At 43.2% G+C, this 26,821-nt stretch overlaps 1 protein-coding gene across 23 annotated transcripts in view; it reads left to right on the top strand.

Moving 5' to 3' along the window:
- The window catches only part of PALM2AKAP2 (PALM2 and AKAP2 fusion), a 452,863-nt gene extending 426,650 nt beyond the window's left edge, over nucleotides 1–26,213 (top strand). For 13 of the 23 annotated variants that reach the window (XM_070519030.1, XM_070519043.1, XM_070519038.1 and 10 more), the window contains 3 exons: nucleotides 12,266–12,444; nucleotides 17,041–17,079; nucleotides 22,307–26,213. In XM_070519030.1, the coding sequence (XP_070375131.1) occupies nucleotides 12,266–12,444; nucleotides 17,041–17,079; nucleotides 22,307–22,405 (317 nt within the window). In that variant the 3' untranslated portion in view covers nucleotides 22,406–26,213. The remainder of the gene's footprint in view (nucleotides 1–12,265; nucleotides 12,445–17,040; nucleotides 17,080–22,306) is intronic. The other 10 variants (XM_070519031.1, XM_070519039.1, XM_070519036.1 and 7 more) reach the window with 2 other exon arrangements.
- The last annotated feature ends 608 nt before the right edge of the window (nucleotides 26,214–26,821 follow it).

Below are 26,821 nucleotides of genomic sequence, written 5' to 3'. Positions count from 1 at the left end.
CTTGGGAAAGTACCATCTAAACTTTGAACTAAAGGAGGAGAAGTTGGGTTCTGGGGGTGGGGGAGATTGTTCAAGTCAGAAGGAAAGGCACCTATAGAGGCCCAAAAGGAATAGAGAACTTGGCACATGTGAGGTCCTTAAATAGGGTCAGAGTGGGTTAAAGGAAGAGATTTAAAAAAAAAGAAAAGAGATTTGATTTGGAGCTAGACAGTGAAGAGCTATGTAAATCATGTTAAAGGTTTTAGATTTTTGACTTTGTTCTGTGGTCAGTGGGAAGCCAGTGAGGATGTTCAAAGGGGTAATTATCTCCACACATCTCCAACCTGTCCTGCCCTCATCCATGAATTGATGGACTAAAAGTCTTCCTGCTTTGCTGAGTCTGTGCCACCAACTTCTCTTGAGCTCTTCCTCTGGACAAGCACTTCTGAAGGCATGCCGCCATCTTGCTGAATGCCCCATGTGTTACGTGAGAGGCCATACTCCCAAGAATGAACACATGTGTGCCTCCTGTTGATGGTACTTAGAAGTAGAGAATAAAGGAAGCACTTTGGCAGGTATGCAGGCCTAATTTGAAGGTGTAACCCACACAGTGCTTTAAAACACCCTTGAGGAGTGAGTTTGGGAGGAAAACCCAAACATTTTATTGAAGTTACAATTCAAGACCTTTCCAAATGTCTTTTCATATTAAGGATGTTCTCACTTTAGTACCCATGTCTATTATAAGATATACTGGTTTCACTTCCAAGTTCTAGGCATGCCAGAGCAACCCAGTTAGTTAGGTGATGACTAGTTCAGTTTTTAAAAATAGTTTCTGTTCTCGTGCCAGGTGTTGAACTGATCTACTAAGTCAGATAATTTGTCCAGTGGGACGTTACGGAGAGTGGTGAAGGAAAAGGTGTGGATACTGAGTTCCATCACTTGGAGTGTCTCTTCATATCTTTGAATATGTGGAAAGAGGTGACAGTTATACATCTTATACAAATAAAATTTCCAAGGAGTTTCGACTTCTGTTGTCAGTTTAGATTAAGATTGTGCGTGAGATGGTCGTTACATGATGGTAAAGATTACTGACTGGGTCTTTTTGCTTTCCCCTTCGTTATCTTCAAATGTCACAAAAAAAAGCCCTAGACAGAAAAAATATTTACTCAGCACAATATTCCTGAAGCAGAGCTTGGCTGCTTGTTTGATGCGAAGTTAGAGCTGGATGAGGCCAAATCTCACTTGAGATGCCCTCATTGTTCCACAAAAGACCTTGTGTCGGCAGCTGATGGAAGGGTTCCCCCACAGGCCCAGGTAACAGGGGGCTCTCCTTCAGAACTGTACAGTGCCTCCCTTTCCTGCAGGCAGACAGATTGTGCAACTTGTGAGGGGCCCAGCTGGCTGTGTGAGATACTAAAGCTTAATGTGGAGCAGCCTACAGAGGGTTATGTCTACTATCGTATTTCCTGAACATTCTTTGGTGACACAAGCCTAATCATGGTAGCTATAACTTACCAAGACCTTAAAGCTGTGTACTATACTAGTCATTTCACACACATTTTCTCATTTAATCCAGCGCTCTAAGATGTAGTACGAATTGTCCAAACCCTGGAGGCCAGATAAATTCAGAATTTTTCTGATTTTAGAAAAGTCATACAGTGTATATACTACCATTTGGAAAAGCAATGCAATGCATATAGTATTGTCTAACACACCCAGTGGAGGAGCATCTGTTATCAAGTTATATTTCTGCTGTAAAAGTTAGGAAGAGTTAGTTACATTAAGTGGGATAAAGACAGACTGAGAAGAGCCTCATGCTGGTCACATCAGGTTTTGTTGCCAAACAAGTTATGAAAAAACTGGATTTTCAAAGCTTTTTTTAGATTTTGGAATTGTGCATAAGGGATCATGGACCTGTAATATTATTCCCTTTTCAAAGAATTAACACCGGAGCCCAGAAAGATTAGCTAACTTGCCCAAGGTCACTCAGCTTGGAAGTGAGAGAGCCAAGTTCAAACCCAGGCTCATTTGACTCCAAAGTCCATATTCTGTCTACACCCTTTCTTACCCTCTGCTGTCCCTCTGCCCTTGAGGTCTGGGAGGTGTGTAGTAACAGCTCCCTGCTCCACCCTCCGGTGATTGAGCTGTCTCCCTCTGCTCTCTCCCAATCTCGGGCCTGACCCCTGCATTTTCTTGGGTCCTTCTTGCCCCTTCTTTTTGAACCTCCATAGCTCTGGAATCCTCTGCCCCTAATGGCTTCCGGGTAGATGAGTTTGCTCCCAGAGGCCATGAGACTGTGCTACCCTAGTGACCCAGAGTGCTTCCTTTGTGCTTTCAGAACTTAATTCCAATGCTCCAAATTACAAGAGGCAGAGCTACTGGTGCTGTGCAAGGATCCGAGCAGATGGCGGAGGGACTAGCATGGTCCCTGTCAGCTGTCTAGCCTGGCTGCTCCTGTGAGAGCTTTCTGAGGGTTCTTTCCCTAGGAAGAAGCTCAGTCATTGACTCCAGAAATAGCCTCGTTCCTTGAAATCTTTGAAAGAACTGGCTACTCACACAGGGAGTCAATTTCTTAATTTGAGGACGAGCAGGGATGTGTGTTCACTCCATTAAGTGAACACATCTGGCAGAGTGGGGCCCCAGCCCACCACATTAGTTGACTGGTGGTATGGAGCACCGTGGCTTCTCTCTGCTGTTCCTTTTTGCTCTTTAAGCTCAGTCCTTCTGCCTTGGATCAGAACTTCCTGGTATTTTATCTGAACTTAGCAAAATATGTTCATTTTTTAAAATGCATGCCATTTGGGAAAGAATTGGTAAGAAAAGGCTAGGTTGAAGCTGTGTTTGGTGGGGGGGTGAAGGTCTGAAATGAAATCAGGACATCTCAAAGTACAGAATTCAAAGTTCTTTTTGGACATCCCCTTCAATAGTTTGAAAAGAGCAACTGCCATGGTTCAACATGTCAGCCTCACCCCTGAGAAGATATAGACTCCAGTCTTTCTTCTGTGACAAGCCTGTGGTTGCTGGGAAGTAGGACTTTGGAAAAAGCATCATATTTCCTAGCAGTTTAATTCTCTTCTGTAAGCAGGTTCTGCTGTCACGGCTAATTGTGCTGGGTCTTCTGTTATGCCCAGGGTGTCTGGGTTGGCTCCCGGTGGTGATCAAGCCTTGCTGGGGACACCACATGGTGTCCTTGCTGCTTCCTCTTTAACCCTGTCTGGCTACTCCATGCTCCAAGTTAGGAGAGTGGTTTCCAAAAAATCAGACTCAACCACATGCAAAGAAAGATGCAGTCTTGAGCCAAGAAAGAAAAGATGAATCAAAGGACCTAATTCTTGTAAGAGCTCTGCTCTACGCCTGGTAAAAAATGTGAGCTAATCAAAGCCAGGCCTGGGAGCAGGATGTCCCCTCGGACTGCTAGAGTTCAGGGCAGGCTATGACTGTGTCTTTTACCAGCTGTGGTGACTTGCTGTGTACTTCCTTCCCTAAGGAGATTGGCATTTCAGATCCATTTCATCTTTGTGAATAAGCAACTACTTAAAGGGTGGAGGAACTAGGGATAATGGTGGGGAGAATGTGCAGGACACATTCTTTGGTGCCAGTAGAGCACTAAAGAATACATTTATATTTCATGTATTTTATTTCTCGTGACCTTGAATGTAAATGTCTAAGATTTCCCCAAATTTGTATGCATCTGATATCGTAGGCATTCCCAGTCTTTGATTTCTCATTACTCAAATATAAATTCACACCCTATGTAAAAAAGCTGGTCAAGGATAATTCTGTGCCTAAATGTGACAGTCCCTTCTCTGGATTCAAATCCTGACCCTACTGCTTGCTAGCTGAGTGACCAATTTACTTCACCTCTAGAAACCTCAGTTTTCTCGCCAGTAAAATGGCAATAAAATAATACCATTCTCATCAATAAGTCAGGACAGTGCCTAGTACAACAAAAGGCTCCCAATAAGAGTTGTTGTTGTTGTTATTACAGTTACTGTTATGTTTTAAGAAAAGGCCTAGGAAACTTAACAGAATTCCTTATGAGTCACCTTTCTGTAGCTGCTGTGACCCTGACAAAAAAGGCAGAACATGCATTATAAATTTGCTTTCTATTCCTACTTTGGACTTTTTCATAGTTACTTCCCTAGAATTAAAGTTTCTTATAAAATATGAGTTCAAGAATTAGTTTTCAAAAGTCAGCTATGATTTCAAAACTCAGAGTCCATCATTAGGCATTTTGGGTGACAATAAAATTACAAGTATTCCCATAAAAGTACTTCCTTTTGGGGAGTAACCTTCATACGGCCAAGCTCACCGTGTTGGTTGAAATGTGTTTAACGAGAAGATCTTGGTGGGGAAATTGTTACTTACACTGTGATTTTTCTTCTTACCATTTTAATTACATTTTTTTTTTTTTTGGTCTTAAACTATGCTTCTCCTGGAGAAACAGAGCTCTTTTCTTCTTGAGTTTTCATCTTCTGGTCCCTTAGGAGGAATGAGCCAATATCAGCAACTTATCCAACACCCTGACCTACCTTGAAGAAATGATATTCTGAAGTTTCTCAGGCTTGTTTCGCCAGACAGAAGTATTTCTCATTTCTGAGCTAGGTTTATAATCTGAAGGTTCATATCATCACATTCTCCCACCTCTGGGGCCGTCAAAGAAGGAGCTGAAAGGACCAGGGACCAGCTCTTGTGTGGGGGTCACAGCTGGAACCACCCAAGCCCATACACTCTGGATCTGACAGGCAGGGTATATTCCCTCTTACTGGGAGGAAATGAAACTGAAAATGCAAGTCTGAGCTCATTTCTTTCTGGTGGACTGTGAGTCGTTTTAGATGGTTGCAACCTCATCCCAGAGCTGCGTGAAGAAAGGAGGTCATTGAAGGAGGCCCGGGCAAGGCATGTCATGGGGTGGGCGTCTTTGTTCAGTTTGGATTTTAAATAAGAGTGGGTGATGGCTCTTTCTTTTCTTTTGAGAAATGTAGAAATAAAGGATCTTTGATTTTTAAGACCTCAGACACCATGTATATGGAATACGATAACCACCAAAATCATAATGTTTGATCAAAATAATTTTCTACACTTCTGGAATCCACATTCTTGGCTTTTGAGAAGTTAGTCCTCTTCCTACAGAAGGAGAGTTTTGGCTCTCAAGGATGGCAACAGCTGTGTACTGAGGACCTTGTTCGGGTTCCCTTGGGCAGGAGGAATTTCAGATTTTTTTTCTCTGCCCCCACTGTCAGCACAGCCTGTCACAGATGCCAGGGGAAATCTATCTTGCTTGGAAAATCCAGAAGTGCAGCCAAGGCATGCCTTGCTTTCTCTGTTCCAGAAAGTGGTTTAACTATTTATGATAAATAAACAGGAAATGCAAATTCATGTTTCCTAGTTTTCTCTTCCACTCATGATGGGAGACAGCGTTTACTGATTCGCAGTGAAATTCTGCTGCCCCCTCCGCTCCTTCGTCTGCCTCACAATGCTCACAATGCCTGCGAGTGCCACTGTTGGCAGACCTGCTTCTCTGAGGCCCTGGGGAGGTGTCAGCTGTCAGCTCCCCTGAGTGGGTACGGCCTGGGGAGGTAGAAAAGCTTGTGGATCTGCCTAGTCTGCAAAGGTTAAAGTAAGCAGCTTTGTCTACTTTTCTCAGCATGGCTAATAATGCTCAAATTTTTCTGGTTTGTTTTATTATTAATTAATTAATTAATTAATTAATTTTTTGAGGAAGATTAGCCCTGAGCTAACTACTGCCAATCCTCCTCTTTTTTCTGAGGAAGACTGGCCCTGAGCTAACATCCATGCCCATCTTCCTCTACGTTATATGTGGGACGCCTACCACAGCATGGTGTGCCAAGTGGTGCCATGTGCACACCCGGGATCCAAACCGGCGAACCCCAGGCCACCGAGAAGCGGAACATGCAAACTTAACCGCTGTGCCACTGGGCCGGCCCTGTTTTATATTTTAAAATTAATTCATACTCATTGTAGAAGAAATTGGAAAATGAAGAATAAATGTAAAAATAAAAGTAACTCATAATCTTAACCATTGCCTGCCTAGTTTTTCTCCATGCACGCATGGAAGATAATATTGAGTTTATATTTGTATTAGTTTCCTATCACCACTGTGACAAATTACCATAACTATAGTGGCTTAAAATAACACAAATTTATTATCTTATAGTTCTAGAGATCAGAAGCCTGTCATTTGTCAACTATGGACTGAATTGTGTCCCCCTAAAATGTGTATGTTAAAGCGCTAACCCCCAATGTGATGGTGTTTGGAGATGGGCCTTTGGGAGGTGATCGGGGTTAGATAAGGTCATGAGGGTGAGGCCCTCACAATGGGATTAGTGCCCTTATAACAAGAGCTCTCTCTTGTGAGGACACAGCGAGAAGGCGGCCGTCTGAATGACAGGAGGGCGGTGTCACCAGAACCCAGCAATGCTGGCACCCTGATCTCAGTCTTCCAGCCTCCAGAACTGTGAGAAAGTAGTTTTGTTGCTTAAGGTAGCCAGTCCACGGTATTTTGTTATACTGGCTCAGACAAACTAAGGTAGTGTCTTTTTTCTGAGCTAAAATCAAGGTGTTAGCAGGTCCGTACTCCTTCTGGGGGCTCTAAGGGAGAGTCCATCTCCTTCCTTTTTCCAGTTCTGCAGGCCACTTGCATTCCTTGGCTTGTCGCCGCTTTCTCCATCTTCCAAGCGAGCAGGGTAGCATCTCTAAATCTCTGTCTCTCTCTGACCCTCCTGCTTCCCTGTTATAAGGATGCTTGTGATTACATCCAGCCCAACTGGGTAATCCAGAATACCCTTCCCATCTCAAAGTCCTTAGCTTAATCACCCTTTCAAAGTCCTTTTGCCATATAAGGCAACATTATTCACAGGTTTGGGAGGTTAAGACTTAGACATCTTTGTGGACGCCATTATTCTGCCACCACAAGACTGGTCATCTTAGATCAACTGGGTTTCTACCACGTGTCGTGCATACTCTTTTGCTTTCTTTCCCACCAATAATAAGTGGCAGACCATGATTTGAACCAGGCAGTCTGGCCCTGGAGCCTGCATCTTAACGAAGTGCTATACATCTGCTTTTGTAACCTGCTTTTTCTCTTAAAGCTTTTTGAATATTTTCCCATGACTTTGTTCCTCTAAATTTGAGAGACAAAAATAAAAGATGATTTGCAATGGCTAAATAAATACTCCATCATCTGAATGAGCCATAACTAATGTAGCCCTTCTCCTATAGTCAGATATCTTGGCTGTTTCCACATGTATCCTTATAGGAAAATATGATCGTGAAAATTCTTGTACATAAGCTTTGTACCCATACTTAATTATTTGCTGAGCTTTTACCCGAAAGTTCCTTGGGAGCTGGTTAAGTAGTATACACTAGGGAACAGTAGTTCCCAAATTGTTTTCCTTGTGATTGAACAGGGATCCTATGAAGTGAGTTTCTCTGGTTAGATAAATTTGAGAAATGCTGAACACCCATCCCTGAATCAGAGATTCACAATCCTGTTAGCACTAAAACCTTAGGGAAGTTCTCTGGTAAAGAAATCCATCTCCTTTTTCTTTTTTAAAGCTTTCTTTAATCCAGTGTCGCCCAAGCTTATGTGACCAGTGACTTTGTTTGCAGCGTTGAGTACCATCTTACAAAGCTAAGGTAATAGGACACAATTTTAGTATGCTTTTTTCTGAGGAAGATTCACCCTGAGCTAAGATCTGCTGCCAATCTTCCTCTTTTTCTGTTTGAGGAAGATCAGTCCTGAGCTAACATCTGTGCCAGTCTTTCTCTATTTTGTATGTGGGTTGCCGTCACAGCATGGCTGACAAGTGGTGTAGGTCCACACCTGGGATCCAAACCCATGAACCCAGGCCACCAAAGTGGAACATGCCGAACTTAACCAGCAGGCCATGGGGCTGGCCCCAGGACATAATTTTAGAAACAGCTTTAGAATCATCCCAGCCAAGTGAAGTTGCTTACCCTCACACACCTTTAAAAGTAAGTCTAAAATTACTCTAAATGGAATAGTTTGAACAAAAAGGTATTAATGAAGTAAACTCAAGAATGTTTTCTACCTTCCACTCAGAATTCCAGTCTGGCTTTTTCTGTTGGTTCCTTATGTCGGTCACAGAGCTCACGTGGCACCCGCTCTCTGCTCTATAAAGGTCAGGTACCAGCCTTTGGCCAAGACCAACACAGGTCTGCATGCACTTTCTGCTCATGGCGTTTCCCAGGGACAGTGACTGGGGTCTTTCCAGAGAATTATTCTGTAGAGTGTTCAGCCTAGGCAAGAAACTAGATGGCAGGATGCTTATCATTGAAACTAGAGGCCACTTTCAGCTATCATCAGCTATTCAGTCATTCACCAGGAGAATAAACATCAATGAAGGCAACTGTCGATGGGACCAGTGGGGATGGAACCTGGGAGTACTAGGGAAGTGCTGGGTGAGACGCAGGCCGATGAGCAGCAAAGGTAACCTTCACCATTTGGGGAGTTTTATGGGGTATGTCCTCAAGGTCAAGGAATTTCAAGGGTCTTACAGGGCCACAGACAAGGATGAGATGACTTCCCAGGCCTGAGGCACAGACCATTTGCATCACATTCATGTGATGATCCCCGAAGCCCAAACAATGGGGATGTCTACAGTGTCTACACTGGGGAAGAGCATTAGAACATTAGAAGTTTTTCCACCATCCTAATCTAGAGGACCATTGGCTGCAACCCAGGGCCTTCTGAGGAAGATGTTGGGTGTGGAACATGCCCCTCTCTAGCCTTTTGGCAGTCTGTGTGATTCCTAAGTTGGTGCATAGAATTCCAGGGCATGGTTTGAACCATACTGGAGCCCTGGGGAGGATGGTTCGAGATCACGGGGCCCAGCAGAGAAGCTAGACCAAGCTGACTTCCCTGATACCAAGCAGACCGAAGGCCAGAAGTCCTGGGATGGGTCGTGGCGTCTCCTTCCTCCGGGGACCTGTGACAACTTCTCCTGAGGCTCGGAGGTGGGCTTGATTATCTGAAACCTCCTGTTACCTCAAAGACCTCTCAGTCCCCTCCTTTTTAGAAGTGTCTGCTCCAGACCTGCTAAGCCCATCTTTCTTTCCTGTTACTCCTCTGACCTCTAGTGGCTGTAACCGGTCAAACTCGCTCCAGGGATGGGTTTCATTTTGCTGGAATATTAAGAAATAAGCGGGAAATGTCTTCCATGTTTAATGATTGACCACTTCTTTGTAGCAACCCTTTGCCTTCTTTAAACTTCTCTTTCAGCATATGTCCCATCACATAATTTAGCCATAATCAACTTGATTTGGGTTCCAGACCAGACCTAACTCTGATTGTTACTAGCTAATGTAACTTGGGCTGGCATTAGCATCTGAGTCTCCATGGTCTAATGACCCTGTAGACCAAGGTTGTTTTATTTCATGCATTTTAATGAAGACATTTAAACTCTTCCCTCAGATTCTCTATTGAGAATTCTGTCCCAATGCATAAGCATTTGATAAGTGGCTGCCATGTATATTTCATAGTATACTTACCGGTTCATTCAACAAACTTGAACTCCTACCTTGTGCCAAATACCACAGTTGGTGCTGGGATCCAGCAGTAACCAGGACAGACAAGGTCCTGCCTTAATGGAGTTTATATTCAAATGAATTAAGGGGTTTATAGACGATTGAAATGGTTTCTATCCTCCAGTGACTTCATAGCTTAACTGAGAAGAGAAGCTTAAACAACCAGATATGATACAAATCAGTACGTGAAAAAGGCTTTCACAGCAGTGTGAATAAGGTACTATGACTCAGGGGTCCCACTGTGGTATGTGGGAAAGGATGAGAGTTGAGGCAATGAACGGAGACTGTGCTTTCTAGAAGTTTAATGATGGAGGAGCGGCTGTGGGAGATGATTTGGACACCTGAGAGGCCAATTGGAAAATGATCTACCCGGCAGTTAGGTGTCTATTTCTACTTCTAGAAGAGTTGTGAAAATTTTATGCAGAATACCCATGAAATTGCTCCTCCTCACTCTACAGACCTATTATTCTTTGAGATTCCAAATAAGTAGTAACTAGATTGATTGGATGCTTGTAGTTCTAAATATTAACTTTATAAATGCTAACTTAGTCCCTATACCAACTGTCTGAGGTGGATAGCTCTATCATCATACCCATTTTGCAGATGAGGACACTGAGATAGGAAAACAGTGAGTAACTTGCTGAAGGTTATTTAGCTGCTAAGTCGTGGATTCCAACTCAGGCAGGCTGGCTCCAGGGCTGGCATGCTCCCCGCTGTCCTATATTGTTTCTCAAACCTTTGTTTAAAAAGTCCATCTGAATATTTAGAGATACGTATTAAGTATGCAGAGGTGATATTCCTTGAGGCCTGGGATTGCTTAAAATATTTCAGTATTAAGAAGGAAGGACGGGAGGGAGGAAGAATAGATGGATAGATGGAGCAGGTGTGGTAAAATCTTGATAAATGTTTAATATAGTTGATGGGTGTATAGGAGTCATTATAGCACTCCCTAATTTCCATAAGAAAAAATAGAAACTATTTCTAGTGAATACGGGGGCTTTGAAATATTTATTACCTTACTGTTAATATCAAAAGATTTTTTTTTAATGATCTGGGTAATTTAGGGTCAAGGCAATGAGTTTCACTGTTACTAATGCAATAATGACTCCTGCAGATGGAATGCCCTGTTCTGTGTATTAAAAACGACTTCCCACCTAATTGCCAAATATGATGACCATATGCTTTTTTTTAACCAATAAGGGTCGATCTTCCTGCTAAATGTATTTGATAAAATAGCAAAATGTTTGAGTTAGAAGAGACCTCAAAGACAGGTTCTTCCAAAACTCTCACTTTATAGCTAGGGAGGTTGAAGCTTGGAGAACTTAAGTGATCAGCCTAAGTTTAAAGGGGGAACATTAAATGATTGTCTATACTCAACCATGTGGAATTTAGTTCGTGGAAGAGCAGGAATTAAAACTTGGGTTTTCTAAACTCTAGGGGGATGTCCAACTCCCATCCAAAGGAGCTATACCCAGAAAAGGGCTGTAGCAGCCCACATAGAGACACAGACCCCAGGCTCCCTTGTGATTCCAGCTACATCGGGTGGTTGCCAAGGTCGAAGTCACGGGAGTAAGACGAAGAAAGATGAGTGACCTTCAGCTTGGGACTGGAAGGGGTCAAATGGACCTTTAATCTCCCCTTGGCAGTTTCCAATCTTTTGGACTTGAATGGTCTCATTTTTTGGTGTGTTTCTCCTCATTCTGTTTTTGCAGAACCTTTGTCTCCCACAAAGGGCATAGTTGGAAAAATCATGACTGTTCCCCCAAAGGTACGTCTCGGAGGTGCATTTGGCACTCTGTGGCAATCAAACCCACCCCTTGATGGGCCAGAACCCAGGCCAGGCATTTCCCAAAAGGGAAGGATGCAGGTGGTTTTAGGGAAAGCGCCGAGAGTCACAACACCACGGTTATTATTGACCTGATCTTTTCCTGAGAATTCCTGTAGGGCATTTCAGAAGCTAACATCTCACTTTTTCCCAGTCTGGTACACACCTTTTCTACAACACTGAAGCTGCCTTTGTTGGCGTTTATTCCTTAAAGTCTAGGGATCTCAAACCCAAATGCTTTCCGGACCCTGGCAGGTAAGGTAAAGAATGAAGCTGGCTAGTGTAAGAATGGGGTGACTTGGCAAGAACAAGCCTCGTTCACGTTCAAAGGTTTTACAGCACTGTGCTGTCCGTGCAAAAAGCCTGAGCGGGTCAGCTGATGATTGGTGGCCTCTGATAGAGAGGAAAGAACTTGGTAAGGAAACCAGGAGACCTGGGTACCATTGCTGGCCCCTGGTGACCTCAGCACAGTCTTCCCTTTGCAGAACCTCAGTTTTCTCGTCTGTAAGAAGTGGGTCTCTAAGGCTCAAAGGGACCACCACCTCTGACAGTCTAATTCTAGGATCTGTAATAGAATACATGTCCCCCAACAACTGAAGCCAGTGTCTGTCTGTCTGTCTGTCTGTCTAACATATGTTTGCAAAGTGCTTGACAGGCCTCTTTGGTCTAACTGACTTAACACTGGTGTCCTTGAGGTCTTTGTTGGATGGGTTTGTGACATTATCCTTAAGTGCTTTGCTCCCTGTAATAAAATGACCTGCGCTTAACCATCATCTGGTACCACTCTCTCTGTGTCAGAGGTTGGTTGAGTTTTTGCCGGTTTTCTCTTCTTTCTGAAAGCAGTCATGAGCAGACGAGCTTAGAAGGGGTGTTCTCTTCGTGTTGTTTCAGGGAAAATAGAGAAAGTCAAACCTCCTCCATCCCCCACACCTGAAGGCCCCAGCTTGCAGCCTGACTTAGCCCCCGAAGAGGCTGCCGGATCCCAGCGGCCCAAGAATCTGATGCAGACCCTCATGGAAGACTATGAGACACACAAATCTAAAAGGCGCGAGAGAATGGATGATAGTAGTGTAAGTTTTTCCTCCTTTCCTCTTTCACTTCTCCGAGGGCGAATGTCAGCGTGGCGGACGGTATTCCAGTTCAGGCACGATGTGTATGTGTTTGTCTGACCAGCATCGTGGTTCCAAAACCAATTTTCAAATGTGTGGTTTAACATGCCTAGAGTCGGGTTTGGGTTTTTGCCTTGTTTCTCCAAAACGATCATGCAAGGAGCAGCTCCTTTTGCTGCCAAGTATAGTTTGAGCCAGCTGGCAAGGCTGGTGCATGAGATGACTGATGTGTCCAACATATAAGGACAACATGGAAAGAAGGACATAAACACCCAGAAATCATCCCCACGCCAGGGAGCTGGTTTCTGCCCTCGCTGGCCTGCCCTGTAGAGATTTGATTTCTCTCAAGAACCGTCACGATGCCATTCCTTCAACGTCTACTCCGGGCAATCCCTTTAAATGTTACACAGTGCTCCAAAGACTAAGTGCGTTTGGGGCTGTTAAGCTGTGTGTACAGTTTGGCAGGAGAGAGGCAGTTAAAGTGACAGTTAAAAACCACATGGCTACCCGGCTACCCTCAACCCGGATAACTTTGCACATGACATTCACATTAACCATGAAGGAAGTCATCTGCTCTGTGGTTTCTTTCTCCAGCAAGAGACTTAAGAGCCATTGTTCCACACAGCCTGCACAGCCAGGAGCCTGGGGATCAGCCTCAGGGTTCCATGCCAACCTCCTAGGAGACTGCTGGCCTCAGTGTCTTCTTGCCGCACCTCCCCCACCGTTATACTTAGGTCACAAATAGCTTGGGTCTGTTGAGGATACTACCCAGTTTTCTTGGGTCAGTCCTGTCCTGGTGTCATTATTAATGCATCCCCTTTCCCTCTTAAAAGTGCCCCAGTTTGGATGATAAATTATTTGGTCACCTTAAACTTGAGTACTCCGGGGCTCACAGTAGGAATTCCACGCTGACTTACTGCCTTTCCTATCCTCATTGGCTAAGTTAAAGGATTTCTGGAGTTGAAGCCAGGTACTGAGGGTTGCTTGCAAAATATTTAGCGGTAAAGAAAGCACGAAAGCAAACACATTGATAGCAGCTGGACAACTCACTTGCTCTCTCTTGGCTTTGCACCTAAACTGCTTGGAATACTGACTCAGCTACTCCGTCAGGCTGGGGCATTCTGGGCTATTCCCTGTATTGCACAGTGGCCTGGGCCATGGCCCTCGGTGGCTACTGCAGACATTTCCATGGCTGTGGGTCCTCCTAAGCTCTTAGAATTTCTCCCGCGCACCGAGTCCCTTTAGCCACCCCTCCTTTGCAGCCCCACTGAAAACATGCAGTTTACCTTTAGGTATTTTCTGGAGCCTGGGACCGTCCTGAAGCTTAGTGCTCTGCGAGGCTTGCTTCTTTTCTCCGATGATTCCACACCACACATCAGCAGCTTTGGTGGAAGTTAGCTGAGTGGACCCCTCTCATTCTGGTGTGGAGGAGGAAGGACAAAGGTCGCCACCTTGCGTGTGACCCACGCGAGCGTTTTGGAAGCACACTCTCCGTATCTCTTGTGTATGCCCTTTGTATTGAAGTGCAGATGTTAGAGGAAAATACTACACACACAAGTAAAGAGCCCACCCTTCCCCATTTCATAGGCAGAGGCTGGAAGCCTCCTTTGCCCAAACTCTGACCCTCCTCCAACCGGGTTGGACTCCCCCTTTGCATTGAGGAGGCTGCTTGGAATCAGCCTTTTAATAAATGGTTGGCCCATCACTTATACAACGAAGTGTCAGCCTCCTGTCTCCATTTTTCTCCAGTAAATAAACATTTAGGAAGGGAGAAACCTAATAACTAACCAAGCTGTTAATATCCCCAGCTCTCGCATTCAAGGCTAAGTGTTTTGTCCTGTTAATGATATTACAAGAGGATCAAGTCTGTTGCTGTTGCAAACTTTTAGGAACAGAACAAAATCTCTCCAGTCCACTAACTCCTCTTGTAAGACCCAAATATGCAAATGCATACTCAGATTTCTTCTAAAGCAAATTTGTGATCATCAGCCAGATGATAATTTCACTTTATTTCAGAGTCGCGTTTCCCTCCCTCTTCGCTCTTTTGATTCAGGAGATCTTTCTATTGTATCTGTGTCAATCACTGGGGAATGTGTTGAAGTTTACCTGTAGGGATGCACAGGCCTTCATTTTTTCTTGGATCATCCATTAGTCTCTCATCTAATTGTTTCTCTTCTCGAAGGATAATAACAGGGAGCAGATGGATTGCTTCATGCTTCAGTTGTCTAACTGGTTCCCCTGCCCCAGAAGCTGCTAGTTCTGTTCTCCTGGCTCCATTCTCATTCTCCGATCCCAGGGTCAATTGTGGCTTCTTAGATTCTCCACCCTTTAAGAGCTTCACATGGCTCACCTGGGTCTGGTGTCGCCCTGGCACCTCCACCTGCCAACATTCCTTCCAAAAAGTCACTTGGTGGTACTTAAAAGTCCCTCACACAAGATCAGGACCCAACCATGTGTTTGCCCATAGAAAGTAGCAAGGTCTTTCTGAATAGAATGAAAATAATTATGTTCTGTGCTTCCGAAGGAGAAGGCAGACCTAAAAACAAAATAGAGTAACTGGCTGGCTTCCTTGTTCTGCGTGGCTTGGTCACTAGCGAGTGTCTCCAAGCTCAAGACTTCGGCCAGGCCCCGCTTATTAACAGACTCCTCAGCCAATTTTTCTGTAAGGAGGGTTGCTATCCCCAACCCTATCTCCTTACCCCATGCTGTTTACCGGCCTATACAGGGCTTTTGTGAGAATTAGAAAAAGGCACCCTTTTTCAAAACTCTGTGAGGGTGTGGCCTTGCACCAGCCACACAGTTGGTGAGTGGCATGGGGGCATTGAGCTTCAACCCCATCAATCCCCTCAGCCTGGTGCTTTTGTGCAGTGCACACACTGCACACCCAGATGCAGCAGTCCTGCTCTTACTGTGGGCTTCTCTTACTTGGAAATGTTTTCTTATGTGGAAATGTCCGCTTATCTGGGCCTGTTGCCATCTCTGGTCAGTCATGCAACTGATGAGGGACTGATGAATCATAGCTTCCTGAAGGATTTCTTGGTGCCTTGCAGAAGAAGGATATTAAGGCAACGGTGTTTTTCTGGCCAGTTGGACTCCTAATCTAACCTGAGCCGCAGAAGACAATGAGTCCTTGAGTCAGTGATGCTCTTGAACTTGTGAGTGGATTTGCTTTCCCTTTCTCAGTTGAAGAGATGCTGGCCTGAGCCCAAATTCAGGCCCGTTGGGCTTTTAACCCCATCCTCACTGATAGCACAGGATCTGCTCTTGGTGGGTTTTTCCTGTGTTCTCTCTTTCTCTCTCTCACTCCAAGAATAGTTACTGAGAGGTCTTTCAGCCATTCCTACCAGACTTTGGAATAAGAGAAGATCTCATCAATTTCCCCGGGTTACGGCAAAGCCAGGGGCTAGCAGTTACTACTTTTCTACGAATTCCTGGCACACATTTCCCTCCAGACAAGGACACCCTTTGGGAACTGTGGCTGGACTCTGACTGAGTGGGTAAAGGAGGCCTGCCTGCCTCCAGAGCCCCCACACCCCAGGCTTTATGGGAAACTCAGCCACAATCAATGATGCTTTGTGCTCCCCAACTTTCTCTTGGGTTTCTCCCACTCTGGGAAGGTGCAAAGAAGAAGAGAGCTCCAAATTCATCAGCTCCCAGTCATCAACCTGATCATTCCAGAACTGTATTTTAAGTGCTACATGCAAGAAGCAGTCAGGGATCACGGACATATGTTCCCACCTAACCAGTCTCTGGTTACCGATGCCAAAACCCAGTCAGTGCCCCCAGTGTCCAACACCGTGTAAATGCAAGGTCATTGCCACAATTCTGGAGGGGGCTGTCCGAAGTTGATCCTTCTATCTCATTTCCCATAGCCAGGACATTTTTTTCTGAGCTTTTCTTGTCGTGACTTTTAGTCTACTATAGGAACTAAGGGATCATTTTAGTTCCTAAATGATCACCCGACTCTTAGGAACTTATCCGGGGCCCCCGAGGTAGTGCTGAAGGAGGCCGCATGGTCTCCCTAGGCAGTGCCATCCTTAGATCAGCTTCCAAGAATCTATCTCCACAAGGCTTGCATTCGAACCAACTCCCATCTGTGGTTAGGGTCTTCTTTTCATGAGACAACAGGCTCCACGACAGCTTTGGGGTTGAGAGAAGCCTACAGCAAGAGGAAAAGGCTACAGATTCTGGCAAATCCAAAATGGCTGTCAAGGACTTGCTGGTGGACAGCTGGTTGCCTACGGCGGAGGTGGGGGTCAAGGAGAATCTTGTTAATTCAAAGTGCAGAAAATGGAAGCAACAAATCTTGAATTAACAAAGTATGGCTTATCTGATATTTCTATTAAGGAATAATAGAGTATCTACTTGCTCCACAAGATACAGGCTTTTAAATAAACTAATATCAGATGAAGCAGATCTTGGCGTGGGTGTGTAATGGTCTCCTGGTGTTACTTCCCCTCCTGTCTGCCCCCGGCATGGTGCCGATTCCCAGCTCGGGGGTGTTCTGTGAGTGTGTCTCTGCCATGTACTAACCCTGGTCTTTTCCCTCTCTGCCAGTACACCTCTAAGTTACTGTCTTGCAAGGTGACTTCCGAGGTACTTTTCAGCTTGTTTGTCTTGGTCTTCCTGCATGCCTGACCCAGGTGCATGCTGTCGTGGTTTGCCATTTCTTGGTGGGTTGAATAAGAAGGGCAAGAAAGCAGCTCATGTCCATATTGATTTCTTCCTGCCTTTTCTGAACCGGGGTCTGCCTCGAAATGTTGTTGTACATGCAACAATGATACACGCTGTTGTGCTTTGCTGTGCTGTGCAGTGGAGTTGGAGAAGACCTTGCCCTGCTCATGGATCTGGAAGATGTTTGGACTAGAGGGCACAACCAATGGGCTATTTGGATTTTTTTCCTTTCTTTAGGCACTGATAGCAAATACACTCTGATCTAGTTAGAGAACAGTACAGCTCCAGAGGACTGAGCTGTTCATTCTGTCCAATTCTTTGTTTACCTTAACACAAATCCAGAAAGCTCCATTCCGTAGCTTTAGGATAAGTTACTCCAACTGTGAACCATCCCAGTTACCCCTCCCCCCAATCTTTACACCTATATTTTTGTTTTGGAAGCTTCTTTAAGCAGTGAGTTTCCCCAAGTCTCTTTCTTTCCGCTACAACTTCCTTTTACGCAGATTTTACAAACCTGTGCTATGAAAAAGCACAATATTTTTCATTTTTCCCCATGTTTTCCTATTTTTAATTTTTTTGCTATGAGAGAGCACAGTGTTCTTCGTGTTTTTTGTTTCTATAGCATTGTATTGTTTTTATTTTAAAAGAATTATTTCAAATACACAGAATTATAGAGACAATCATTCATTCATTTGTTCAGTTAACAATTTATTGAGGACCTATTAAGCAGCAGGCACTTTTCTAAGTCCTGAGAATACAGCAGTCAACAAAACAAAGTCACTAATGTTCTGGAGTTGGCAGTCAAGTGTTCCAAATAATATGACATAATTAAACAATAAAGCCCACGTATCTAGCTTTGTCCATTCTTATCATTTCATAGTATTTGCTTAATATTTACAAAAAAGAAGTTAATATTGCAAATACACTCAAGCCCTCTTGTTACTTCTCCCAGTTCCCATTTCTCTCTTTCTTGAGAGGCAATATTCTTGAATTTGGTGTTTATGATGTCCACGCATGTTTCCATACTTATACTCCATATGTTTATATTATAAATAATATGTTATGGTTTTGCATGTTCTCAAACTTTCTATAAAGGATATCATGTTGTAGTATCCACAGCTCCTTCCTTCATTCTGTCTGCATTGCTATTAAATGTGGCCATGTTGATACTTAGGGCTCTAGGTCATTCATTACAACTGTTGTATAGTATTCCATTGAATGAATATATCGCTATTTATTCATCCTCCTAGAGATGGAAATATAGGTTTTTTTTTTTTTTGCCATTACAAACAGTGCTTCACTGAATGTTATTATGCATATCTCTTTGTGTACCTATGGAAGAATTTCTCCCTCTATGATTAGAAGTACTCGTTGTAGGGCTTACATATCCTCATCTTCACTACATAGTGCAAATTATTCTTCAAATTGGTTGTGCTCACCTATAACACAGTATATTTTTAAATTCTCCCTATTTAGCACAATAATTGTAGTTAACTATAGATGTGAGCTGATGATTATCAGTAATTTTTTTCATAAGGGACAAAATGAATATTGAGAATATCATTACACATACCTTCCTCGATGTCTAATTGTGGGTCTCATGTAGGGGATGGCATTTTGAGAATTAGGCCCTAAGTACGTATCCCCTTTGAATCAACGTAGTTAAGTATAATGAAAATCTGGTCAAATATGTCCAAGGAAGATAAAACGGGGTCCCTGTCTATCTTCAACTGAGGAGGAGACAGGGAGATAAAATATTAATATAAATAAGGTGACTGATATTATTTAACATACCTGCCTTTTGTTTCACGTCCCAAAATAAAATTGTCTATGTTGATTGCTAATTGAAGTTAAGCATTTCACTTGAATTCTCTAAGCATTAGAGAGAGACAATTAATATTAGAGGGTTGTTTAAAGGGAATTGATTTTTTTCCCCCACCAGACTTAAATCTGAATTAATATGTGAAAATGAGAAAACCTTAAATCAGCTCTTTCTATTATCTATTATTTTCTATGTTTTCCGTTCTCCATTTCTACAGAGAGTGTTTATTGCTCTTTCTGATGCGTCTTCCTCCATGATCCTTAAGTCACTGAGTAGCAGTGTAGCATGCTGGCCTAGAGCAGCGACTCGGCCCCCAGAGTTCTGGGTTCCATCCTTAGCTTTTCCTCCTCCCAAGTGAATAACACTGATGAAGTGACTTAATCTCCCTGTGCTTCAGTTTCATCATCTGCGAAATGGGAGTAATAATAGTATGAATCCCATAGAGCAGCAGTGAGGATTAAAACAGGAGCGGTTCATGCTTCTTGTGATTTAAGTGTTTACTGTTAGTAGAGCCCCAGAGGCAAGTGCTTTCTTTTGCCCAGAAAGGAAAGGAATGGACTTTAGGAAATAAAGTTAATACACAGTAATAAAAGTAGCAGGAGCTCTAGATTTGCTAGAGATTTATAGATACACACACACACACACACACAGAGCGGACTCTGAATTAATTATGGAACAAATGCTCATTCAAATACCTTCCCCAAGGGCTTGGCTTTTGAATCTTCAAAAGCCTAGTTGTAGGAGGGCTTCACCCCTGAGCCAGTACTAGATCAAAAGCCTTGTGAACCCAAAGACAACTTCCCAGCCAGGTCACTGGCTATTTTAATAATGATCCGTCTGTTTTCTTGTCTGTGCCGTTACTAAAGACTTTTGATTTCATCAGACATTCAGGATCATGACTTATTTGGGCTGCAACAAGTAGATATTCAACCCAAGCTGCGCTAAATGTGGACATAATTAATAGTTTTTTTGTTGCCCATGATGCTGTTTGTGACTAAGCTCCATGAGCAAAGAGACTCTTCTATCCTCAACATGGAGTACCGTGCCTGACACTTGAAAGGAACCAAATAAATGTCTGTAAGATGGGTGGATAGATGGATTGTAACATGGGTTCCCGAAGAACAGAGTAAACTAAATTTGCTCAAGATGATTGAGAATTAAAACAGGGCTTGAATAACAAGACAAAGAACATCCGAAAGGATGGGGACCAGTTTTTTTTTAGAACTTTAGATTTATTTTTAGTTTTTATGTAAACCTTTCAGTTTGTATCTGCAATCTGCAAGGCAAACAGAGGACCATTTTACACAATGTAGAGCTCCTTATACAAATGCCTGAAGTTTGAATACCACTTCATAGTTTATAAAGCCCCTTCATGTAATGATAGCAATAATTATTGTTTGAGAACTTACTATGCACTGGGAATTATGCTAAACACTTTACAATACATTGCCTCACTTATTCCTCAGGCCAACTCTGTACTGTAGTTTTTATTGTTCCTGTTTTACATATAAGGGAACTGAGACACAGGGATAAACTTTCCCAAGGTCACATAGTCACTAGGATTGAAATCTGCCTGGACTAGACCTGCCTGGACTTCACAGTCTGTACTGCCTCCTGAGAAAGCCTGTAAAGCAGGGCAGGTGCTGTGTCCATTTTACAGATAAAGAAAGTTGAGACACAAGATGCCAGGAACAACAGCAACGTACTCCAGGGATGGAACTGGAAACAAAGCTCGGGTCTTTCAGTTCCAGTCCAGCGCTGTCTCAGTACCATGTTACCATGCATTGGCCAGAAGAATCTTCTATTTAACTATACCACATTTGGAAGCACACTTTTCTCCTGCTGATTTCTTATTCTTAGATATTGAGTAAGTGACCATGCTATGCTTACACACGCAAGACACTTTATGATATGCCTTATGTGCTTATTGATGAACATCCATTCAGGAGACATGACTGGGTTGTCCTACATGTCAGGTCTAGCCATCCCTGCTGGGAGGACTGGGGAAGGTTTCACAGAGGAGAGCAGGCTAAAGCTCTGGGAAGTCCATTCGTTTGTCAGAGGTGCAGAGAATCACGTCAAGATGGAACCCCAGACCTAAGAATTTGCTTATCCCACCGCTGCCTGTAACCTGCATCTCTTTGCTTCTCTGGAGTTGCCAGCACCACTGTCCCCTGCCAAAATGATTGTTCTTAGAATAAGCAAAGCCTTCATTGCAGTTTGGATAACCAACCCGTGTTGGCTCTGCTGGACTTTTCTTTAAAACCAGAAACTGCACAATCTAATCTTAATGCCACAGTAATGTAATTGGTTGGCATGTACAGGCTTGCTTTTGGCAGATGTCATGAAATCTAGCCATTTCTCATATGGTGGCGACCTAAATGTCCTTCGTGTGGATCTCATCTTGAGCAAACTAAAGCTAGAGCAGATTGGCTAAGTTTCCCCTCAGGAGTCCACAGACTATTCCAGTGAGCCAGAGGGAGGGAGGCCCTACCCCAATAGTGGTGAGCCTACTCATCCTCGGTATTGTCACCTTTCATTTCATTTATGAGCACCTATGACCCTGAAGATGCACCAAAATACTCAGATTGCTTTTAACTGGCCTGAGAAGCCATTTTCTTTTTTACTTAATGCCTCTTTGAAGTTTAATTATACCAAAGTAGACTTTCATGGTACAAATATGATCATACCTTATGTAGATCCACAAAGCTTGATGGATTGAATCCACGCTAGTCCAGTTCTTTGGAATCACATTCTGGTCTGCTTGTTTACGAAGTGACTGAAACAGTCTATAGCTGTGCTGTCCAATATGGTAGTCATTAGTTCCATGAGGATATTTAAATTAAAATTAATGAAACTGAAATATTTAGTTTCTCAGCCACACTAGCCCAATTCCAAGTGCTCAGTAGCCACAGGTGGCTATTGGCTACCATATTGGATGGCACAGATACAGAACATTTCCATCAGACAGCGTTGATCTATATAGCATGTAGAGAACTGCTTTGTTATCTAAAAACTTGATGCAGAGTCAAGTCTAGTTCAAAGAAACTTGCAGAACATTTCAGGAAAATTAAATCTCGCTGTATTGAAAACTATGGGTCAAACAGCAATTGAACTTTGGCTATGAGATGAATGCCTACCCAGGACCGCACCCCCCCCTTTACTTCTGTGTCTCTCCTACCTCCCACCTGTACCAGACTCATTATTATTTCCCCTTCATTAGATGCTGTTGAGAGAGGGGAAGCAGGAAAGAAACGGAGAAGTTGGTTTATTTACATAATTAACATCCATGGACTCTGTGTAATTTTTTTCCCCCTCTCTCTTCAGGTCCTTGAGGCCACAAGGGTTAATCGAAGAAAGAGTGTGCTGGCCTTGCGCTGGGAGGCGGGGATCTATGCCAACCAGGAGGAAGAGGACAATGAATAATAAACTTCCTTCCACCCAGGAAGCTTCATTGGTGCTTGGGTTACCAAGAAACCAAGCAGTCAACACATCAAAGCATTTTAATGGAATATTTATTAAAGTGCAAACAAACTCAGCAATCCTTATGTAGACCAGAAGCTGCAATATACAATGATGAAAAATAAAGGGAGAAAGAAGTCCACTCATCAAACTCTAATGCCCATGAGTCAACGAGAGAAAAGACTTTTTGTGACTCAGAAATCACCTGGAATTGGACCAATCCACGAATTGATCCAAAAGGACAAAGTTACAGACAAATCAACATGGTTGCTGCAGGCAGAACTGAGACCAGCTGGGTGGTGAGGAACAACAGTGGTGATGGGGCCACTTAGTGAACAGTGGAGCCCAAGCTGATGCAGTCTACATGGCGTAGGCTATTTCGCTGCACCAAGTTTCCCACCCATCGTTCACAGCATCAGAGATGTTGGTTAACTCCATTTTCTCCAGCAGCCATAAAATGAATAATGTTTCTCTCTCTATTTGCCTAGAAGAGGCGGTTATGATTCCATTTCTCTTACATGTAATTGTTTTTAGCTGGGAGCAATTAATGATCGCAATACATAAAATCCATGTTTTTAAGACACTATTTCTTCATGTAGCAAACACAATCTATTCTACATTAGGAGGTTGAGAAAGGGGGAGAAAGCCAAACCAAATGGATTATTTTAGCTTTAGGATCTCATCTGCTTATCATATTGACTGATCTGCAGTTTATGAGAACACATTTCCGTAATTATGTTTCTTCATATGAAAACTATATTTAGTGGGCAACAACTATTTTTATGAGGGGGTGGGGGAATATATCCATGTATGAAACCTGTACACATCGAACAGCTGTGTTCAAGATGGTAGGGGTATTTTTAGAATGGCAATAACTGAAAAAAGGGTGAACTCTGCCTTAGAGAGGTAGATGACAAGAAACAAAAAGGTGTTTATATTTTATAGTATAAAGTGGACTTAGGAGTGGTAGGGAGAATGCTAGCTTATTTTGGATCAATCAGAAATGAAATGTAAAGAAAGGTCATGAAGGTAGAGAGAGAAGAAAGGAGCAAGAAAGAGTGGGAAAATTAGGAAGTAAGAGATTATTTTTGTTGAACAACCAGTGTTTTTCAGGATGATACAGAGGAAAATATAGGAATTTAAGTGCAGGCTTGGAATCAGCTACAAATCCTAAAGATGGTGTGTGTGTGTGCACGCGCATGTGTGCCTTTGTGTGTTTGTGTAAAGTGTGTATGCTCATGAGTAAGGGTGTGTGTGTGTGAGAGGCTTAAAATTCCAGAATGACCACGGGACAAGGGTGTACAGTTATTTCCTCCAAAGCTGTTTGCCAGCGTCAGGAGCGAGTGAGAATTTCTTTTTTATGAAAAGGGATATAGAGGCACCGAACTGATGCAGTATTTGTAATATTAAATTGACCTAATATGGTATTTGCATGAGTCACAATTGAAGAGTTTTGAGCAGTTTTGTAACTTGACATTTAGGAAAGTATCATATTTATTCTCATCTTTTGTATTCATGCTTAGTATACTGTAGAGGAGACCAGCTTTACTCCTTCTGTCATTTAAAGCAATACAATAAGGGTATTCCATAATTGGATGCCCTGAATTTCTGGATGAGAAAATTTTTAATTCTGGCCATGAGAAAAAAACTGACCAGCTGTCTTTTTTTTTCTTTTGTTTTAAAATGATGGTTTTTAAAAAAGCAATAATTATTCAGACCTCACTAAAATTCATTTTTGTTTTTATATTGTTATGTCATAAGCTCTAATATGTTATTCTGACAAGTAGCAATTCCACAAAATTTTTATGTAGGTGTTATGCACATTATCTTCGCTTCTTTTATTAGACTAGTGTTGACTTTAGGGGAAAGTTTATTCACAGACAAGTGGTGGGCACAAAGTAGAAATGGAACTGTCTGATAACTTACAAGGATCCTTTAAAACTGCCAAGGGAACCTGCAGTTTGAAGCCAAATTCTACAGATGGGCACTTGGCGCCATCTTCATATGGTTCATTCTCCTGAATGAATATTCAGCAGTGTTGAATGTGCTAGCCATTGGGAACGCAAAACAAGATCCCTGATGCAAGGAACTTCTTTTCAAGCGCAGGAGGCTGGCACAGAGATAGACATTCCCAGGAAAATGAGATCTGTGATAGATTAGAAGCCCTGACAGGTGAAATGGGAGCGCCCAGGAAGGAGGCTTTGCCTGATGATTTCCAGCACCCCCAAGGCAGGCACATGACTAAAAACAGATGGGGCAGCAGCTTCGTATGGCCCCGGGCACAGCGGCAGCTAGGATGGCTGGAGAGTAGAGTGGTTCTGTGGGTTGCACAAAAAATAAAACATGTTTCCTGTTTTCTAGACTGACTCTGGATCTGATAGGGACCGTAGATATGATATAGACGAACTCCCCCGTCTTTCACAAGAGGAAGGAGTCTTCAGGAGTTAGCTGTTTTTCATTCTGTTTTGAAGGAAACCATGTACCCACCTTAAACCTGCATTTGAGAAGACACTTCGCAGCTGAAGGAGGCCACACAATTCATGGAATTGCTTTAGAGGCAGACAAATTGGTCTTTGACTATTGCATAGAGTTACAGAGCTGGGTCCTTTGGCCCGTGCTCCGTGTGTAGATAAGGCAACAAATGCAGAGTTTCCGTGACCCTTGCACGGTCACAAAGCTGTTTAACTGTGACCCCTACATCCCCAACATTTGCTTGTCCCCCTTTGCTGCCTTCCCATGACTGCCGTCTATTTCCTTGCTCCACTCACTTGCGATGCTATTAAAATGTAAATTACAGTTCCCTTGGAAGAGCCAGGTTTTCTCTGTGCTCTTGAGTTTTTTACTCATTCAAGAAACATTGGGCCACCGCTTTGTACATAGTACTGTGCTAGGCTCTGGGATCCCAAATGAAACCCTTGAACTTGCTAAAGTTGCAACAGACCCCCCCGGAGGAAAGTCATTCCTGCCTACTCCATCGAGAGGAAGGGGCTTGTGAAAAACCTGGCCTCTGATGCTCATCCCCGCCCCCAAATAGCACGCAAGCTTGTTAATCTCAACTATAACAAATGTTTAGATTCTGTAGATGTTAAAAGCTTTCCTGCAAGTATTCCATTGCGCAGTGTTTATAGACATTCAGTTTCCTCCGGAGCTGTTTAACTACTGACATGCCTTGGCTTTCTCATCCAGAAATTTTGGAAACAGGGTCTGTCAGTGGTAGGAGGCCAGGCTGTGTTCTAGTCAGATGACACAATGCAGTTTCCTGGCCTCTATACACCTGTGCATGCTGCCCACCCTAGACAATGACATATAAGCAGTATATAGATCAGTGTCCACATATATACACAACACACACACACACACATATATATGAAGTGTAACAACACTAAAACAGTGTTGACTCTTGTCTCTGAAGACAAATAATTAAACATTTTTTCCTACTAAAGAGTGGATGTAATTAAACTATGTATTGAAAACAATAGCCTAAGTGTTTAGAGATGGTGACTATATCCAGTTTTAGTGAAAAAACCAATTTCCTGAATTTTAAGCATTCAGTGAGTGAGCTGCCAATTTTGGTTTTGTGTTGCTCTTTACCCAAATGACTTTTTTTTTTTTTTTTGGAGGAAGGGGAAAAAAGCAGCAATACTCTGTTTGCAAATTATTCTCTGTATTTGGCTCTCCTGTATGTTAACCACGTAAATGTTATTATCCTGCTTCGGTTTTATAGTGGTTGTGAGGCATTCAATGCAAGTATACAATTATTTTCTCATTAAAACCCAGTGTGTGTTGTGTTTTTCTAAATGATGGCTACTTGTTCGACTGTCAGGGGAGGTTGGAAGACTGCCAGCATCCTTGGCCTCTACTGTGAGACGGCATCCGCTTCGTGCACATTTGGAACCAAGGAAGCAATACTAGCTCGTGGGGCACCCCTGTAACAGGCTGTTCCCAATGCCCCTTTTGTAATGTTGTCTCCAGCTTCCCTGGCCAGACTCCAGAAACTCCAACAGGCCCCGCAGAAATGATACGGGTGCCTCTGGATGGGGTAGGTCGACTCCAAGGTCAGAGATGGCTGGGCAGACAGCAGGGCAGATGGTAAAACTCAGGCTTTGCATCTGGCTCTGAGGCTCTAACCTTGATTATTCCATTTCCAGCACCTGTATTTGGCTGTCCTCTGAAGAATAGAGCATTTCAGACTTTAAAGAGCATACTAAGACCCTCTGGATCATCCGGAAGCTTCCTCCCCAAATTTCCTCCCGCGCCCCCTTCTACTTCCTCACTCCTCCTTCAGTCTCCAGCTGCCCTGGTATCTCTACCCCTAGCTCGCACTTGCCACCCATAACTTCTGTTTCCTGCTCTTCCTTACCCACCCCCACCCTGCCCCTC

This window comes from Equus asinus, chromosome 10, assembly GCF_041296235.1.
Source record: "Equus asinus isolate D_3611 breed Donkey chromosome 10, EquAss-T2T_v2, whole genome shotgun sequence".
Classification (NCBI taxonomy): domain Eukaryota; kingdom Metazoa; phylum Chordata; class Mammalia; order Perissodactyla; family Equidae; genus Equus; species Equus asinus.
The sequence above is the reverse complement of the archived record's forward strand: the minus strand, read 5'-3'. Positions and strand labels throughout refer to the sequence as shown.